Raw genomic sequence first — 18,368 nt, 5'->3', positions numbered from 1 at the left:
CCGTGATGGGTTTCAGTGGATGATAGTCTCCGAACTCCACCTGCACCGCCTCAGGTCGACTCCTCTGCAGCTCCGCCTCGTACCTCCGCTGACGGGAATGCCTGGAGGTCAGACAGACAGACAGACAGACAGACAGACAGACAGACAGACAGACAGGAGACAGACAGGAGACAGACAGACAGACAGGAGACAGACAGACAGACAGACAGACATACAGACAGGAGACAGACAGACAGACAGACAGACAGACAGACAGACACTAGGGTTAGTACAGTTACCATGTGTGTGTATGTTGTTGTGTCTGCAGGGAAAGATGGGTGGCTATCCAATACAAGATCTATCCATCACAGAGAATAGAATAGAATAGAATAGTATAGAATAGAATAACTTTTGTTTTCCAGAAGGGGACTTCAGTTGTAGTAGCCAGCAGTTGAATGACACAGACAGTGAGAAACAAACCAAGACAAGTTAAACACATTAAGGCTATCAATAATGACAACAGTAATAGATTAACACACAATAAATTAAACAACATACCATCTGAATAAAGCCTAGAAAAATGCCAGTGTCATCTGCCAGTGCTGTTTGAGTCCCAAGATGTGTGTTTTTTTTTAAGTAACTTGAGCTAAGTAATTGAATTAGTTGTTGAATCTTTGGCTCAAGTTTCTCTGACCACATTTCTGTAGGTTTTGCAGGACTTCAGCCTACAACCAGAACGTCAGATAACTAAAGGAGACAATTTGATTTAAGGCTAATAATGCTGCATGTGACACATAGTGTTATCACACAGTAGAGAGAATAAAAACAAGCTAGCTGACATTTCACTCAGGTCGTTACAGCCTGTATAAACACGTCACGCACATTTTCACTCATGCAGATTCTTCAGATGTCTAGGATATCAACAGATAGGTAATTTAAGTTATTTATGATGACGATAAAACAGATTTTTCATAAGAAGAGAGCATCTTACCACTGCACCGCAGCCATTTTTCCACAGTCATATGACGTCTCAACACTTCCTGGTTATGCCCAACTTTGAGAAAACGCTTTTTTTTCTATTCAAATGGCTGATTTGTTGAATGTTGATTGTTGTCATCATGAGGACTGCTAGTGCAAATATATAAAATTTGATTATACTATATTTTGTATTAACGGAAGCGTGAGTAGAGAGACGTTTAAATGATATGTTGCGGCAACATAAAAACTACGTTTCCCAGGACACACCGCGCGCCCTCAAGCGAGCTGCCACCAGAGAGGATTGTTGAGAGGTTTCACTCTGGCGCTATTTCCGGGTACCACAGCAAAACTAGGGACTAGAGAGTGTCTGCTCCTCATGAAATGACTTGAGACTCGATCTTCTTTTTTTTTTAATGAATTCTTAACCTTGTTAAACTTGTTCCTGTTTGTAGCCTACTTGTACAGATATCTTCCGTTACAAATATCTAATTTAGTTTATTTGGACCAAACTAACTAACGTTTTGTTTACACTCAGACCTACATTTTCCAATTTTGTAATGAATAGTTTTGAATAGTAATGAATAGTGTGCAACTGTGCGCCAGATCGGTCGCTATGGTAACGGCTGTGGTAGAAGAGCGTTGACCGGACCGGAAGACGGGTACATCTTTCTACTTTTGAATGATTCATCTGCTCGATAGACGATCTTTGCCGCCACTACGGGCGAGCCTGCTCTTCTTCGTCTCTGCAGTGAAGATGTTAGCTGACGGGTTAGCTTGACCATGACCTGACCGTTAGCGCTGCTGCTCCGGTCATCTCACCTGACGAGGTAAGACACTCTCAGGTTTGTTTCGGCTCGTCGTGTTTATTAAAACTGACTCTTAAATCGGCGGGTTATGGGTGTTTGTTGCCTGTGTGAGCTAGCTCAGCATAATGTGGAAACACCGCTTTCCCTCCTACCGGCTAAATGTCAACATCAGATATGTAACGTTATAACAGGATAGTCATGCAGTCAGTCAGTATGAGCTAGCTTGATTTAGATATTTGGACAAAAGTGCTTACTTCTCTGTAAGTTGTCTTTTACATTGCAGTGATAAATAAAAGGTGAGTAAACTGTCACCTCCAGTTGGTTGTCATCATAAGGCAAATAACCAATATGTCAACAAAAATCAATTAACTTATCCCTTTTTCCTTCCAACACCCTATCCTCACATAACGTGCACCTGTTTGATGCTATTAAGTGTGATGTATTCTGTGAATTTATATAAAAAAAAGATGGAAATGTCTGGTTGAAAATGTGGATAAACACTGTTTTGCAAATTAAAAGGCGGGTAAACTGAGTTAAAGAGGGTTTTCTCTCCATTACATCCCTGCTAATGACAATATGAGAAGTCAACAGGTGACTCCTGTCTTTAAATCACTGCTTCTGAACCTGAACCAAAACCAAAGCCATGCCTGTTCGGGCTGGGCGATAATTCAATATTATCGTTCATGGTCTTTCAGTGGAATCGTATCGTGACGATATGGTGATTTTGTGATATCGTGACACACAATTCTGCTGTCTGAAGTGATGATAACAAGCAAATTGTATTTAAAAACATGAGATATAAAACATTTTAAGGAATATTATTTATAATTATTTGAAAAGTTTTGTTTTACATCACATATCAATATCGAAAAAACTCCTTATGATTATCGTGATATTGATTTCAACCATGTAGCCCATGCAGCCGTAGTCAAGAAACAAACAACTGTATCATAATCATAAAACCAATAATACACTTAAGATTTTACTTCTAATCTTCCTCGGCCCGCCTCAGTGGGACAAACTCAGTGAGACACATTTTGCACAAGTCTGAATTAGAAATATGTTGTTCCAGCTTCTTATTCTTCCTGTTTTCCCAGGCAGCTCAGCCTGTCCAGACAAGAAATCCAGCAGACACTCCTTCCTCCTGTCTGACCCTGAGGGAGACAGACAGACAGACAGACAGACAGACAGACAGACAGACAGACAGACAGAGAGACAGACAGACAGACAGACTGTGTAGAGGACAGAGGACGAAATAAAGCTTATTACAGCAGCAGACAGACAGGCAGTCAGAGCAGATTTGGACCTGCAGGCTGGCCTCAGTGCCACTCTCATGCCTCTCTCTCTCTGCCCAGGGGATTAAGAGATTTAATTTTCTGCCTTAAAAGACACTATCCAGTAAGACTAGCGTGTGGAAAGAGCAGAGCAGGTTTGTGATCTGCTAAGAGTTTGTTTGCTGATATTTTACTTAAGTAGAAGTAAAACTACTGGTGTAAAAAACCTACTTAAGTAAAGGTAAAAAGTAGCTAATTTAAAATGTACAATACAATTTTTGCATCCATTTTCTCAGTTTCACCAAACGGGCCAAGTCGTAGCTTATGTGGGGTTCACTTAACTCGTTCGAACGGCCACATCACACAAATTCATTTTTATTTATGAATTTTAAAATCTACTATAAATGAACTGCCGCAGATGTTGCTATTTTTTTGTGAGTAGAGTTAGCCTAATTGTATTAGCGTGAATATAACTAGATTTTTACATCCTTAGACAGCCGAACATGACAGCCATGTTTGCCGCCTGTGTTGACACACTTCTGTGATTCGTGACGCCAAGTGAGAGACACCAGAGCCGACAAAAAGAATCCCACATATCCTACTATTATAGCCGGGAGGCTAACGTGAACAGTGTTTTCCCAGTCAGCAGCTCATATTTACGATAAATCTGATATGACATGAATGCAGCATTATTCTAGTCAGCGCTTCATGCTGCTGTCGCCAATACACTGCCATTCTTAAAGGTGTAGCATTTTTAAACATCAGTATATCACTGTCAAATCAATTGAGACACCTTGGTATAATTACCATAAACAAATGAGAGCATGGTGGAGACGATTGGTATGATGATTTGTTTCTCTTTGTCTTCCCTGAAGAGGATCAACATGTTGGAAGTGATTTCTCCATCTTCCTTTCCCTCCTTCCACCATCTGCTGCCAGAAACTCTTTCAGCTTTAGCTCCGTTTGCTCTGGAAGAACAGAACCTCTTCCTGTTTTGTGCCGTAAAGCGATCCAGCAGATTTCCCTCCAGATCCACCAGGTGGAGAAACTATGGAGGATGCAGAGTAGAGGCTGATAGAGGCTGACAGGCTGACCGCTTGATGGTCTGGTGTGTTTACGGTAATTATACTAATGTCTCTAATGTGGTAATGATTTATTGATGTTGAAATGCTAGATGTAGCAACTTTAATGAAGACAAAATGGGAATGTGCCAATCAAACCAAGTCATCTGCACTTTAGACAGACTGGATTTCTGTTACTTCTTCTTCACGCTTTCTGTAAGTGTGTGTGTGTGCAGGTAACTAGGACAGCAAAGTTAACTTTTTCATCCACCGGTCACAGTTTCTCGTAGATTACGTAGTGCACATTATCAGACGTAGTGCATTTCAGATCAGATCAGATCAGAGAAGAGCCTGGTTAGTTGCTTCCCAGTGTGGATGGTAGATTTGGCAAATTTCCCAACAATTTCCAAAATTAACCAGTATTTAGCCAAGACAGAGGGCAGCGTGTTGCCAGGCCATATTGCTACTGTCTGCTAAAGGTCCTGTATTAGCCTCTCGCATTATTGATGCCATCCCTTTTTGGAGAACCTGAACAAGGCTTATCTGTGTAACCAATACTCACTTTCATGAAATGATGCCCCGGATCAGGTAGCCACTTTATTTCCTTCTTGAGAACTTCATCCCTTTGCTGCTCCCTCTTACAGGGTTACGGCTTCAGCATCTCCCCCTCAAGTTTCTAACAACTTCTTGGCCCGAGGATCTGGATTTGCTGTGAATTATTAATGGGAGAAGGTTTTTTTTTGCCCTGTGGGAGTGGAGGGGCATAGCTCATTACCTGAGAGCTCCTGTCCTCGTTTCCTTCAAGACTGGAGGCTGCTCTCTCCTCGTTTGATTGACTTTCTAGGAGAGGGAGCGCTTCTGGAGAGGGAAGTCCCATGTCAAGCTCCTGTCTTTCCTCTCATAACTTGGCTGTCGGTCACTTTCCCTCGCACAAGTGCTGCAGGAAGCCTCCGAAACGCCTCACTGACTTTCAAGGAGACCGGACGGCTTCTTCTGAAGGGGAACGCCGACGATGGAAACCTCGTCGGCCATCAGGCTGCGCTACGAGGAGCTGCTGTTCTACGCGGCCTGTGTTTGTAACTGCTGGTGTGTGTGTCTGTGCGTGTGTGTGTGTCTGGAAGGAAGAGTCTGTAGGCGAGGAGGAGGAGGAGGAGGAGGAGGAGGAGGCGGCGGCATGCGTCTGGGCAGCAGCTGGAGGTGGCAGCTGTCCCGGGCCATGCGACTGGCGCTGCGCTGGTGCCGGCTGTGCCGCCCGCGGAGGGGCGGCCGCGGCGGGGGAACCAAGCCGTGGGTCGGCGGCGGGCTGGCGGAGCTGTGGAGCTACGGCAAGCTGCTGCTCAAGTCGCTGTACTTCAACAGCCTCAGCAACTCGGACACGCTGCTGGACTGCGTGTTCGAGCCCGTCTACTGGATCGTGGACAACGTCACCCGGTGGTTCGGAGTGGTGAGTAGGACGGTTTCTCATCTGGTTGTTGGTTCTGGTTCAGTTTGAGACATATATTGCATGAACTTTAAGGCTTGAAGGCTTTGTTTTGTTCACCAGATCTCCTACATTGGCTTTGTGTCTGCTCTATCCATTAGTATTGCTCACCTCATCTTCTCACCAAGCTGTTTACAGAGGTTTATTTGAACTCTGGAGGTTTGACTCCTTTAATTCAGTTCATTTGACCAGATGAGAACATTCAAACTCGGGTAACCACAAATAACGTCACCGAGAGTCTCAGTCCTCGTTAATCCAACCGACTACAGGAAACCACCTCAAAACAACAAGGGATTATGGGTAGAAGGAGACAGATGTTGACATTTGATAGGCAGCAGTTCCTCCTGCTTGGAAAGCCTAGCAGAACAAAATGACGTCTGGACTGATGCTCATATTCAGCTGTTTCTTCATGTGTTCTTAACTGGTATGAACACCACAGAAGAAGAGACAGACAAGTCCATCATGCTGAGATAAAGTTACAGGGACTGGAGTCAGATTTGTTTTGACTCTAACCTGACAGGATGACAGGTGAACAGTCTGTCCAATAAACAAGCTACTTGAGTCGTGAGACTTTTGTTTTCAAGTCCTGGTTCACTTGCAATTTGGCAGTTTGAACCTAAACGAACCAAATACAAAAATACAAAATGGTAAACTTTTCCACTCTGGTTCAGACCAAAGAAAACAAACTGTAGGTGTGATCGCACCCCTTCTCTTCTCTTCTCTTCTCTTCTCTTCTCTTCTCTTCTCTTCTCTTCTCTTCGTCTCCTTTTCTTTGTCTCTTCTCTTCTCTCCTCTTCTGTTCTCTTCACTGTCTCTTTTCTGTCTCTTTTCTTTGTCTCTTTTTTCTTCGTCTCTTCTCTTTTCTTCATCTCCTCTTTTCTTCGTCTCTTCTCTGTCTCTTCTCTTCTCTCCTCTTCTATTCTCTTCACTGTCTCTTCTCTTCATCTCTTCTTTTCGTCTCTTTTCTTCGTCTCTTCTCTCCTCTACTATTCTCTTCACTGTCTCTTCTCTTCATCTCTTCTCTTCGTCTCTTTTCTTCGTCTCTTCTCTCCTCTACTATTCTCTTCACTGTCTCTTCTCTTCATCTCTTCTCTTTGTCTCTTCTCCTCTCTTTTCTTTGTCTCTTTTCTTTGTCTCTTCTCTCCTCTTCTGTTCTCTTCACTTCACTGTCTCTTCTCTTTGTCTCTTCTCTTTTCTTCATCTCTTTTTTCTTTGTCTCCTCTTTTCTTTGTCTCTTCTCTGTCTCTTCTCTTCTCTCCTCTTCTATTCTCTTCACTGTCTCTTCTCTTCATCTCTTCTCTTCGTCTCTTTTCTTCGTCTCTTCTCTTTTCTTTGTCTCTTCTCTTCTCTCCTCTTCTGTTCTCTTCACTGTCTCTTTTCTGTCTCTTTTCTTTGTCTCTTTTTTCTTCGTCTCTTCTCTTTTCTTCGTCTCCTCTTTTCTTCGTCTCTTCTCTGTCTCTTCTCTTCTCTCCTCTTCTATTCTCTTCACTGTCTCTTCTCTTCATCTCTTCTCTTCGTCTCTTTTCTTCGTCTCTTCTCTCCTCTACTATTCTCTTCACTGTCTCTTCTCTTCATCTCTTCTCTTCGTCTCTTTTCTTCGTCTCTTCTCTCCTCTACTATTCTCTTCACTGTCTCTTCTCTTCATCTCTTCTCTTTGTCTCTTCTCCTCTCTTTTCTTTGTCTCTTTTCTTTGTCTCTTCTGTCCTCTTCTGTTCTCTTCACTTCACTGTCTCTTCTCTTTGTCTCTTCTCTTTTCTTCATCTCTTTTTTCTTTGTCTCCTCTTTTCTTTGTCTCTTCTCTGTCTCTTCTCTTCTCTCCTCTTCTATTCTCTTCACTGTCTCTTCTCTTCATCTCTTCTCTTCGTCTCTTTTCTTCGTCTCTTCTCTTCTCTTCTCTTCTCTTCTCTTCCACCTCCTTCTCCTATCTCTCCCCCGTCCCGTCATCTCTGTCCTCCCTCTCTTCTTCAGGTGTTTGTGTGTCTGGTGGTGCTGCTGACCGGCTCGGTGCTGGTCATCGTCTACCTGTGCCTGCTGCCCGTGGTCCTCAGCAGCTACCCGGTGTACTGGATCGCCTGGCACCTCTGCTGCGGCCACTGGCTGTTCGTCATGGTGGTCTTCCATTACTACAAGGCCACCACCACCTCGCCGGGACACCCGCCCAAGGTGCCCCGCCCGCTGCCTGAGGGGAAAACTAAAATACATGTTCTTCGGAGAGGATTGGTTTGGAAGTCGTGCCGTTAATTATTTCTAGAAATCGCAGACACACAGGGAAACTGAAGCTGATCTCATGCGTTCAGATGCAGCTTAACTAGAGAAGTCTAACGCTCTGTTCACATTGGGGCCTAAAAATAGGTATTGCGGCATGCCAGCCAACCACAACGGGAAACTGCCTCCTCGTTGCCATGGCGATTTTGACAAACAAGAGATTCCATCATTTGGCACTCTTTGATAACATTTTTTTTTTAAAACAATCCGTTAAATAGCATTCTGTGGCTGTTTATAGGGCTGAACAATTAATCGAAATTTTATCGAAATCACAATATGGCCTACTGCAATTTTCAAATCGCAGGAGGCGCAATATTTGTTAAAGGCGAAATGTGTGTCAAAATACCATTTTAAATTAAATATTGTCGTGCTGCAGAGATGTCCTGGCCTACACATCATATTCTACAGACTTAAGAAAACATCTTTGTTTGGTACAGATCCCCGCAAAAATCACACCATAATCATTTTAATACGTTTTTCAATGAAAATGAGAATAATGATAAAAAATTCATCAATTCAATCATTCCCTCTAATATCGCAAATCATATCGCAATTGCAATATCAGTCAAAATAATCGCAATTAGATATTTTTTCAAAATCGTTCAGCCCTAGCGGTTTATCGTCAATATTTCATGTAATGTCAACAGGAATTACATGTATATTCATTAGAAGACAAGACAAAAAGAGCAGCTGCATAAATGCATATCTCCTTAAACCCTTCCTTTGTTTTTTGGACAAAAGGACGAGGCTGACACAACATCAGTGTGTGTTTTCCGATATCTAAAGAGGTCTTAGAAATAGGGTTTGCTCTTGATAAGGGGGTGATTCCTCTAAAGGTATTTTCATCTTGACATTAACATCTCACCATAAACCTTTCCTTTGTTGTTTCTTGTTTGTTCTCAGGACAAAGCCGAGATCCCATCAGTGTCCATCTGCAAGAAGTGTATCATTCCCAAACCGCCCAGGACGCACCACTGTAGCATCTGCAACACGTAAGATAATAATAATAATTCTCATGTCCAGAGTTGATCACTGAGTCCTGCTGTGTGTCCACTGGCTCTTGGTTTTAGCTAGCAGTGCTAAACTAATGCCTTGAAAAGAGCTTGTACTCATGGCTCCATAAATCAGTGTTAAAAAAAAAAGCAAATAACCTGCTTATACTAAAAGTTGACATATTTTTAACTGTTAGCTTGGCACTTGATTTAGCGTTGGGGGAATGTGTAACAGAGTGTCCACTCATCAGAAAGGGAAGACTGAGGTTCCCGGTGGACACTTAACTATAATCCTCGTATTCCCTTCATTGTCTTTCCATATTGTTGCGACTATTTGATGGTAAATGTTTTAACGTAGACTCTGTTATATTACAGGTGTATTCTGAAGATGGACCACCACTGTCGTATCCTTCTAACAAGAAACATATGAAAACTGAAAAGAGAATGCATCAAATTGAACTCTACCGCGCTCACTTCTTGTGTTTGAATATTAATTGTGAGTGCCGTCAGGGTTTTTCCTCTGCTCTGTACACGATGACCTTAACATGCATTTCCAGCCTGGCTCAACAACTGTGTGGGACATTTCAACCATCGCTATTTCTTCTCCTTCTGCCTGTACATGACGCTCGGCTGCATCTACTGCAGCATCAGCTGCAGGGAAATGTTCGTAGACGCCTACAGCGCTGTGGAGGTGAGGCTCTGTCCTGGTGCACCGGCACGCCCGTGAAGGAAGAGTGACTTTGGCTTTTGCTCGTGAGCTTTGTTATGAAACACACAAGTGAAGTGATAAAAGACGCAAATAGAGAGAGTGATAGTTAGATAGATAGATATTGAAAAAAGGACTTAAAGGCATTTACAACAACAACACAGTCGGGATGATTTATTTGTATTTATTTGGTTTATTTTAACAGGGACAGTGCACATTAATAAACATTACTCAGAATGTAAATGTGGCAGAGTTAGCCAAAAAGCTAATTTTCATCTTTAGTCCCTGGCCAGATATTACACTAGGCTTCCTAAAAAACAGATAAAAATAAGACACAAATTGCTGAAATGTACTGAAATATTATAAAAGCATGCAAATTATAGCAAAACACCGGTTAAACATTGGTTAGAAACACATGATCCATTAGCAAGTGTTAATGTCACAATAGCTAAAATAAATTCACTTTACAATAGACAGCACATGCAAGTAAACGATAACGACAAAACTGAAACCGGTGACAGAATTTAGATGACAACAAAACAACACGGTGACAAAAGTAGAGCAACAAGATGCATAAAGAGTATTAGTGTACATTTGTGATGATTACATGTTATTCGTACTAATTAAAGAGTCAGACCGTTTTAGTGAAGTAAGAAGGCTTGAGTGGGACGATGAAGGAGATTCACTTTCATAATTTACTTCTGCATGTTTGCTTTTAACTTCTATTTATCCAAGGAGGGATGACCTGACACGTTTTTCAGCAACACCCTTCTTTATACACACACTACAGCTACAACAGAGTTTGATATGAGAAAATGTTTCAGGATGTAAATCAGGTTTTGGTGTCAGTCCCTCAGAATCAAAGAGCGAGGGCTTCTTTCTAGAGCCGCCATTTTGCACCGAGAGACGTTCAACAATCATACAGGGAGAAATCCATCGTAGAAGAGGAGAGAGACCAGTTTCTCCACCCACAGGAGCAGGAGAGAGACCAGAATGCACTGCAGCAGAGAGACAAACAGGGTTTTGTGCTGTCTTGCTCTGCTCTCTCCACCTACATGTGTAACCCACAGCTGAATGATCTCACCGCAAAGCTATTTATGTGCCCACTTTCGATTTTTAAGCGACAAGTACACGCTCGTTCTCTGGGGGTTGTCAAAAGGCATTATGGGAAATGTAGGAAATCAACTAACTGCAGTAGAAGTAGACGAGGCAGGTTGAGGGAAAGTGGGTGCGACATACAAAGTAAATTACAACACTTTGTCACTAAATAACTCCTGGAATGCAGAGGATTTTCCTGTAGATCAGCAGGTTACTGAACCCTCAGACGTGTGTTTGCTGCTCTGTCTGTCATCTATCAGCTTTTTATATGAGCCAGTCAAGCACCATATATGTGTGTGCAAAGTTCAGTTTGTTCCAGTTTAGTATGGAGGCAGTTCTGAGTTTATTGCCACATAGTTCATTTGAAAAAACCCTGACATTTACAGCTGTAAGAAACTTCAGCATGAAGACGACGACTAGACAACAGCGCCATACGTACTGTATCTTACAAAACAAGTTCACAGAATCACCAATATGTCACCATGGAAGATAAGGGTTAGGGTTTTCATTAATCATTAACCTATTGATTATTTTTTTGATTAATTGATTAATCAATTATTCTACAAAATGTCAAAAATAACAACAAATACCCATCACAAGTTACCAGAGCTCAAAGTGATTCTTCAAATTCTTCTTATTTAGTCTGACCAGCAGACAAAAAAAAAATTCTATAATCATAAACATTTTATAATCTTTGCATTTGAGAAGCTGTAACCAGCAAATGTTTGGTATTTTTACTTGACAAATGACTAAAACGATTAATCGATTATCAAAATTATAATCGATTAATTTTCTGTTGATCGACTAATGGATTAATCGACTTATTGTTTCAACACTAATGGAGGAGCGTAGTGTTTTCGGTGGGCTAGGCGTCGTGCTAGAAGTGGAGAATGTCTCCAGCTTGGGGGAAGAAACTGACTTTTTGACGGTTTTTGTCCCTCATAAGGACCGGTAGCGGCTGGCAGGAAGGGAGGAGGACGGCAGAAGTCGAGCTCAGGTGGCAGACGACGAGTGAAACAGGAGACCAGAAAAGGATCTGTGTTGTTCTGGTCTCGTATTTACCTCAGATCCAGGACAGGTTACCTCAAAGTTGTTTGTGAGCCAGCTGGTAAACAAACAACTGGAGCCTGTGAACACCAATTTAGTTGAAAGTGTGGAAGGCCGGCACGCCCTCAGATCACTTTCTACTCTCACTAGCGGCAGGATCCAGTGTGTTAAACTCCCCATATCCTCACTGAGCCAAAATGACCTCAGATGGCTGTCGAGGATCCTTGTGTATCAGTTACATGCCGACTGCCAGCCTCGCCTCACTCCCATGTACAGCCTGTTTTTATATTCACTTTACTGTGGGGATTATGCTAATCCCTCTTGCTGTCCATCCTCTAAAGTGTTGATTGAAGTTGTCTGCCAGATAGCGCTTTTTTTATAATTAATTCTTCATTCTGTCCCTCTTGTTTCAAATGGAAAGCAGGTGTTTCTCATCTAATCAGTTAATTGGAAGGTGTGTTTTTTTTTTTTTTTTAACCAGTACTACAGGAGTGTTGAGGCAGGCCTGCAGGGAGATCCGGTCACAGGAGCAGGACACAATATGACGGGACAGGTAGCACAGGGTGGCTGCTGTAGAGCTCTCAGGGCAGGAAACTTAATTTTTTCGTCCACTGGTCTCTATGGCTGGGTATTGTTGGGTTTAGTTTTGATTATTGGTTCTAAAACTCTTTACTTATACTTCTCTTTCTTCACATAAACGGATTCAGCTTATGTGAACACTCAATTTCCACAACAAGAAGAAAACTTAAAATCAATAGTCCCAAAAATCGCTACAGTACTGATAGGTATCACGTTCCAGTACCCAGTCCTACAGATCTCAGTGTTCAGTAAATCCCCACAAATTCACCAGCTGCTGTCACTGCTTCACCAGCCAAATGTTGAAACAATTTGTCCAAATGACTTTTAGATTTATAGGATCTTCAGATGACAGTAGGCTGCCTGGTTAGTAGAGCGGCTCGTGGCTAGTAGAGCAGACAGGTTTACCAGCCACAACAGAAAGTTATCAGTGTTTGGCTGGTGTTCATTTCCCACCCTGAGAGCCATGTAGATTGAGCAGATCAGAAAGAAACTACTGGTAAAGCCAACCATTAGTAGGCTCTAGTGTTTAGATTCTGGTCACATTACTAGTTTAGACTTTGATATCAATAAGTTTAATATCTAAAATTTGATACTACTACGATACCATGGCAAACAAGAAAAAACACCAAGCAGTGTGTTCCCACATTGACTTGGACAGCTTTTCCACAGAGGTTTTGATGTCAGTCAGGTGTTTGTCTTTGTCGGCTCTGTAAGGGAAATGTTTCCATTTGGCTCCTGGCACCAGTTCATCAACCAGTTCAGGTGAACTGGGATCCGGTTCAACACCTGCTGGACTGACTGACTCGCTGCTGCAGTCTGCTGTCAGGAGCCAGACCGACGCTGTCTAGTCCAATCCTTCGAATTTCCGAAGGATTGTCTGAATTTCAGCTTGCAGAACACATTTGGTGAACCAGTTTAACATTTATAAAATTCAATATTGAATTCAGTCTTTCACAACGGTATCAAAGTAGTATCAAAATTTTGCTTATCATGACAAGACAGTAGAGCGAGTAACCGCCCTCTGTAGTGGTTAGAGTTAGTTGTGGCTCTGTAACTTACTAGTAGTTAGACTGTTTTCTTTATTGAGTCTCTGATATCATCTCGCTTATACTGTCGTCTTAGTTCTGTTTGATGTTTTAATGTAGTACGCATTTAAAGCTTTTCCTGGGTCTGGAATATTCTCTTGCCTCTCTGACCCTTCCCTCCTCAGTATTGGTTGCTTATGTTGCTGCTGTAGGAATGTAAGCTCACTGTAATGTTGCAGTCATTGAAAGTGACTGGTTACAGGTGACAGTAGAATAAGCATTAAAGGGGAATGCCACTCATTTTTAGATTTCACATATGTTATTCCTCTGCCTCAGGACGGTTCAGTCAGTGTTTGTGGACTTGCACCACTCCTTCCTAAAGCTAGAAATCAGAGAAAACCCTTGAATTTGTGATGTGACTGGATATAAAATTAGGTGCTGCTCCATTGACAGTTTATATTCTAGCATTCCTAACAGATATGAACCAGAATTTAAACTTTATTTGGGTGCAAGAACTCACACAAAAATCAACAAAACTTCCAAAAACAGTAAATAAAATCACTGCTCTATTCATTGTCAGAGCCACATGTTACATCCCAGTGACATCACAAAGTTAATGCTCCAGTTTCAAGCTTTAGGAAAGAGTGATGCATGTTCACAAGTATTGACTGAACTGTCCTGGAGGAGACAGGTGGATTCTTAAAATGGGTGTCATCCCCGTTTTAAAGGCTTAAAATGTAACCGTAAGCCCCGTCCCGTCTGACCGTATCCTCCCCGTCCCGTGCAGAGCTACTACCAGACTCCGCCCCCGCCCTACACCTTCAGAGAGAGGACCGCCCACAAGAGCATCATCTTCGTCTGGGTGCTGAGCAGGTGAGGAGCGCTGCACCCCACACCGGTCTGTCCTGTGCAGAGAGCCGCCGGCGGTGGGGTGGGCTCAGGGTGTAACGTGTCATGTGGTCCTGCAGCTCGGTGGCGGTGGCGCTGGGAGGCCTGACCCTGTGGCACGCCGTGCTCATCGGCCGGGGAGAGACCAGCGTGGAGCGCCACATCAACCGCAAAGAGACCAGACGGCTGAAGGAGAAGGGAAAGGTGCGTTCTCTTGACTTACGGTAGATCGATATATTCGCCAATATATCTCCTCGATATTCCCGTTTTTAAATGTTTTAAAAAACATCAGATACCGGCCAGTCAGTTTGATCCACCTCCAACGTGATTGACATGGTGCAGTTTGATTGATGACATATTAATTGTAGAATTGATCACTACTTGTCTATGGGAAGCCCTTAACCTCAAAGTGATTCTAATGTGATTTGCAGTTTTTGGGAATTTTTAGCGTTTTCTTGGTCAATTTCAGTTTGGTGGTCTTTTTTATTCTTTATTCTTTATTCTTTATTTGGATCCCCATTAGCTTCCACAAAGTGGTCGCTAGTCTTCCTGGGGTCCACACAAAAACAACAACAATAAAAAGACAATTTGAAATCACACAGTATCAACAAGAAAAAGCCATATAAGCCAAATATAAAGATCAGAAAATAAATGAAATGACTCTACACATAAAACAATAAATAACAGTAACCTATAATGGAAACAAAAGCAAAATTGTCACAAACACACTGCGCCAAAAAAATTAATAAAAACAAACAAAAAGGTTCCAAAACACCAACAACTCAATAACAGCTATTTGAGATTTATCACATTTTTTTTTTTTTTTTGTGGTCAAATTTAAAGATATTGAATATCAGCACATAATATCGGCTATCGGAAGCTTATGTCCAGAAATAACCCATATCAATCGAACCCTAGTTTACCCTTGTGCCATATTATCCATTATCCTCTAGTATACTGTACTCTATTATTATTTTGTTGTCTGTTCAATGATAGCGTTTGCAGGAGTCCCACTTAATGCATTTAACCTGCATCTATGTTGCATTAGCACCGCAGACAATTATTTCTTGACTTTTGGACAGTAGAAAAAACTCTTGTGTCTCTCAGCCTGCCAGCTACCAGGCTGTTGTTTGGAAAAATCCTGTCTTGCTCTCGCTCGCAGCAAGCGTTCAGTACAAAGTAGGACTTCTACAGTGGTATAGCTGTTGATGATGGTTCTTTTCTCCAACGTAGGTGTTCAGAAATCCATACCACCATGGCAGAATAAACAACTGGAAGATACTGTTTGGTGTGGAGAAGCCAAGGTGAGCTGAATTATAAACATATCTTACTGGACTAAACAAACCGAGTTCACGCATCTCGTTTCCTGTCCTTCGGGCGTTTTTTTACACCTTGTTGATTTAGATCAGCTGTTCCAAACGCTGAAGCAGTTTCCTCCTCAGTCGGGTTTGTCAGGACGTGAGATCACAGCAGCTGCACTCGAGTGTGGACCGAAACACCAAAACAGTCGGGCCGAGACCTCGTTGAGAGAAAAGCCTCGTTAACGTTTCCGTACCGACCCTGGAGCTTCATTTGGAGGGAGAACCTGATTCAGTCGTGATCCGACCCAACTACAGGAAGCACTGTGCATTATGGGTTAAACACAAGTCTGACATCACAGAAAAAAGGGAAATATAAAACGTTCACGGTCGTTTAACTCGCAGGAGTGTCGGTGGATTCTCCTGTTTCTACAAACTGAATTGTAAAACCGAGAAATTATGGGAAAAGGTGTCAATTATTTATTCAGATTCTCATTCCATAAACGGTGAGATAATCCTTAATTTGTTTGCCAGTAAATGCAGTGATCCACAAGTCCGTCTGATTCTCCGTGTCCGTTTTCCCCAGAAGAAAGTCCTTTCCCAAAACAAATTTCTAACCAATGAAGAAAATGACTTTGTTGGTATATTATGGTTCGCTTGAAATTTTGCCGTGAGAAATGTAGCTGAACATTAAAGTAACAACCCCCGTCCTCTGATTCAGACAGAGGCAAACGGACCACAGGTTTGAAAACAGCCTTTGATATTTCCAGTCACATTTCAGTTCAGGTTGATATGACTGTGTTTATATATGACTGTGTTTATATATGACTGTGTTTATATATGACTGTGTTTATATATGACTGTGTTTATTTGTTGTTGTGTTCCTCAGTCACTGGCTGACGCGGACCCTGTTGCCCTCCAGCCATCCTCCCAGCGGAGACGGCATCATGTGGGACTGCACCTTCACCAGGAGAGACCCCATGGCCATCTGACCCTGAACCTTTTAACCCTTTAACCCTGAACCACATCCAAAGACCTCCGTCACTCTCTTCACACATGCGTTCACACTGAGAGCAACTAGACTGACGTGTCGCTCTGCTCTGACCGGCTGTTGGCGCTGAGAGAGGCTGAGACTGCAGCTGTGAAGCCATCTGCAGGTGCAACGTTTTGACCAAGAAACATTATGTATTTATACAAATCATGCATCAGCTGCTTTGGTATTGCCTTTCATAATTAAGTAGCAAAAAATATCACATTCAGGCTCATCATCGACCCCAAGGACGGATGCAAGCTTCGTTTTATTCCTGTCGTCTTTCAGATAAGAAGTTGGGAAGCTTTGAACGGCTGGAATCAACTTCTCGCTCATTTTTGTATTTGACTAGACTAGACTAGACTAGACTAGACTAGCTCTGTAGGAGATGAATGGACTCCTGTGACTTGATGATCCTGTTGCTCAGTGTGAACACACGTTAAGGTCCAGAGCCATGAGGAAATAACCACTAACTCCTCCTAGAGCCTCCTCCACCCTCTGCAGTTCCCCCTTCTCTCCTCTCACTGTATGGGAGTGAACTCGTGATAAAAATGATCGCTCGCCAGCTCACCCATAATTCCATATTTCTCACGCCGCACCTCCAGCCTCCGTCACCTTCATCCCGCCCGACGACTGCGGTGCTGTTGACCGATCCGGTCTCTGTACAGACGATACGGTGCTGCTGGTCAGCATCTCCTCCGGCCGTGTCCTGACCTCCAGGCTCCTGCTCCCCTCGCTCACCTGTTACTACAGACACAGGGTTTCACTTTGCATCACTGCTGTGCATTTCTGTTATACGTGGGACTGGAGATCTTGCACTATAACACTATAGGCCCTTAAGACAAGTATATAAGATGGAAGCATGGATGAGGGGCGATAGTGTGATACTGTAGAGGTCAGGCTACAGAACGTGTTTTCTAGCGGTTGGATTTGTTTTCCATCATGTAACTGTTTTCTTACTGTGCTGAGATCTAAGCCGAGCGGTTCTCAACCTGGGTGGCGGGTCGTGAAGTTTTATATTTAATCTGAAAAACTACATTTCCAATATACAATATTCATATTTCCTTATGGTTTTGATCTACTGATAAATGCCTTTTTAATTTGTGAAATGAAAATATCTGCAGCCTCTGGGCCATTTCTAATAATAAATAATAATATTTTGTGTTCAAGTTGAGCATTCTGCACGTTTACACCTGCAGCAGGAAGTGGCAGTTAGTCATCTCTTACTTTTTGAGGATTGTGGGCGGAGCAGGTTGAGAACCGCTGGTGGGAGCTGATGTTCTGGTGCCAAAGAGTCTGGACTGTGGTGGAGATACTTAACCAAATCTAGAGTCGCTGAGTCAGTCACTGATTTACATGTAACACAGACAGTGTCACCAGTCTGGCTCTTACATCTGTGACTTGATTCCTGCACTCGATCTTGCTAGAGCAGTCGAGGAAAACAAAGAGGGGAAACAGCTTGTTTTGTGATACTGAATACATTTCTGAATACATTTCTGAATACATTTCATTATGAGTTTCTTTGTTAGATGTTTATCAAGAAATTGCTCTGTGCCTTGTTCAGTTTTTCAGCCTTTAAAACGAGGCAGTGAGGCGTCTATCAGCGGGAAACAAGGCATTTTACTGAAATGCAATCGTGATAATTCCTGGTTTATAATTCCCTTTTTAATTTTCTGCCACCCATTATGTCACACCAGTAACTTGGTGGAGGATGAACCTGTCCCCTAGTTGCCATAGAGACAGATGACTGACAGCTGTGATATCATTTTTAACCAATGGGAGCTGTGCTCCAGTTTGATTTTGCATTTCTGTGTCAGTTTTTTTTGATAAAACAAGTGTGTTTGATATCTCTGGTCTGCAGA

General features: G+C 42.5%; 2 protein-coding genes across 2 annotated transcripts in view; one reads left to right on the top strand and one right to left on the bottom strand.

Annotated features, from left to right (window-relative positions):
• vps35l (VPS35 endosomal protein sorting factor like) overlaps window positions 1–987 on the bottom strand; it is a 17,418-nt gene extending 16,431 nt beyond the window's left edge. Inside the window, 2 exon segments of the mRNA XM_071912482.2 lie at window positions 2–101; window positions 971–987. Of these exon segments, the coding sequence (XP_071768583.1) occupies window positions 2–101; window positions 971–987 (117 nt within the window).
• A 4,270-nt stretch (window positions 988–5,257) lies between these two features.
• zdhhc16b (zDHHC palmitoyltransferase 16b) lies at window positions 5,258–18,353 on the top strand. Its single transcript, XM_071912488.2, has 9 exons — window positions 5,258–5,542; window positions 7,547–7,741; window positions 8,747–8,835; window positions 9,211–9,239; window positions 9,393–9,526; window positions 14,078–14,163; window positions 14,259–14,382; window positions 15,412–15,482; window positions 16,366–18,353. The coding sequence occupies exons 1-9, from the start codon at window positions 5,273–5,275 to the stop codon at window positions 16,466–16,468; spliced, it is 1,101 nt and encodes a 366-aa protein (XP_071768589.2). The 5' UTR covers window positions 5,258–5,272; the 3' UTR covers window positions 16,469–18,353.
• Window positions 18,354–18,368: the final 15 nt, after the last annotated feature.

The sequence above is a fragment of the Centroberyx gerrardi genome, chromosome 20 (assembly GCF_048128805.1).
Source record: "Centroberyx gerrardi isolate f3 chromosome 20, fCenGer3.hap1.cur.20231027, whole genome shotgun sequence".
Classification (NCBI taxonomy): domain Eukaryota; kingdom Metazoa; phylum Chordata; class Actinopteri; order Beryciformes; family Berycidae; genus Centroberyx; species Centroberyx gerrardi.
This window is presented reverse-complemented; position numbering and strand designations above follow the sequence as displayed.

Excerpts from the sequence above, each read along its gene's own strand:
- zdhhc16b (XM_071912488.2), top strand. The coding sequence starts at position 5,273 with ATGCGTCTGGGCAGCAGCTGGAGGTGGCAGCTGTCCCGGGCCATGCGA. Across the intron at positions 5,543-7,546 it reads TCACCCGGTGGTTCGGAGTG|GTGTTTGTGTGTCTGGTGGT; the intron begins GTGAGTAGGACG and ends TCTCTTCTTCAG. Across the intron at positions 14,164-14,258 it reads TTCGTCTGGGTGCTGAGCAG|CTCGGTGGCGGTGGCGCTGG; the intron begins GTGAGGAGCGCT and ends GTGGTCCTGCAG.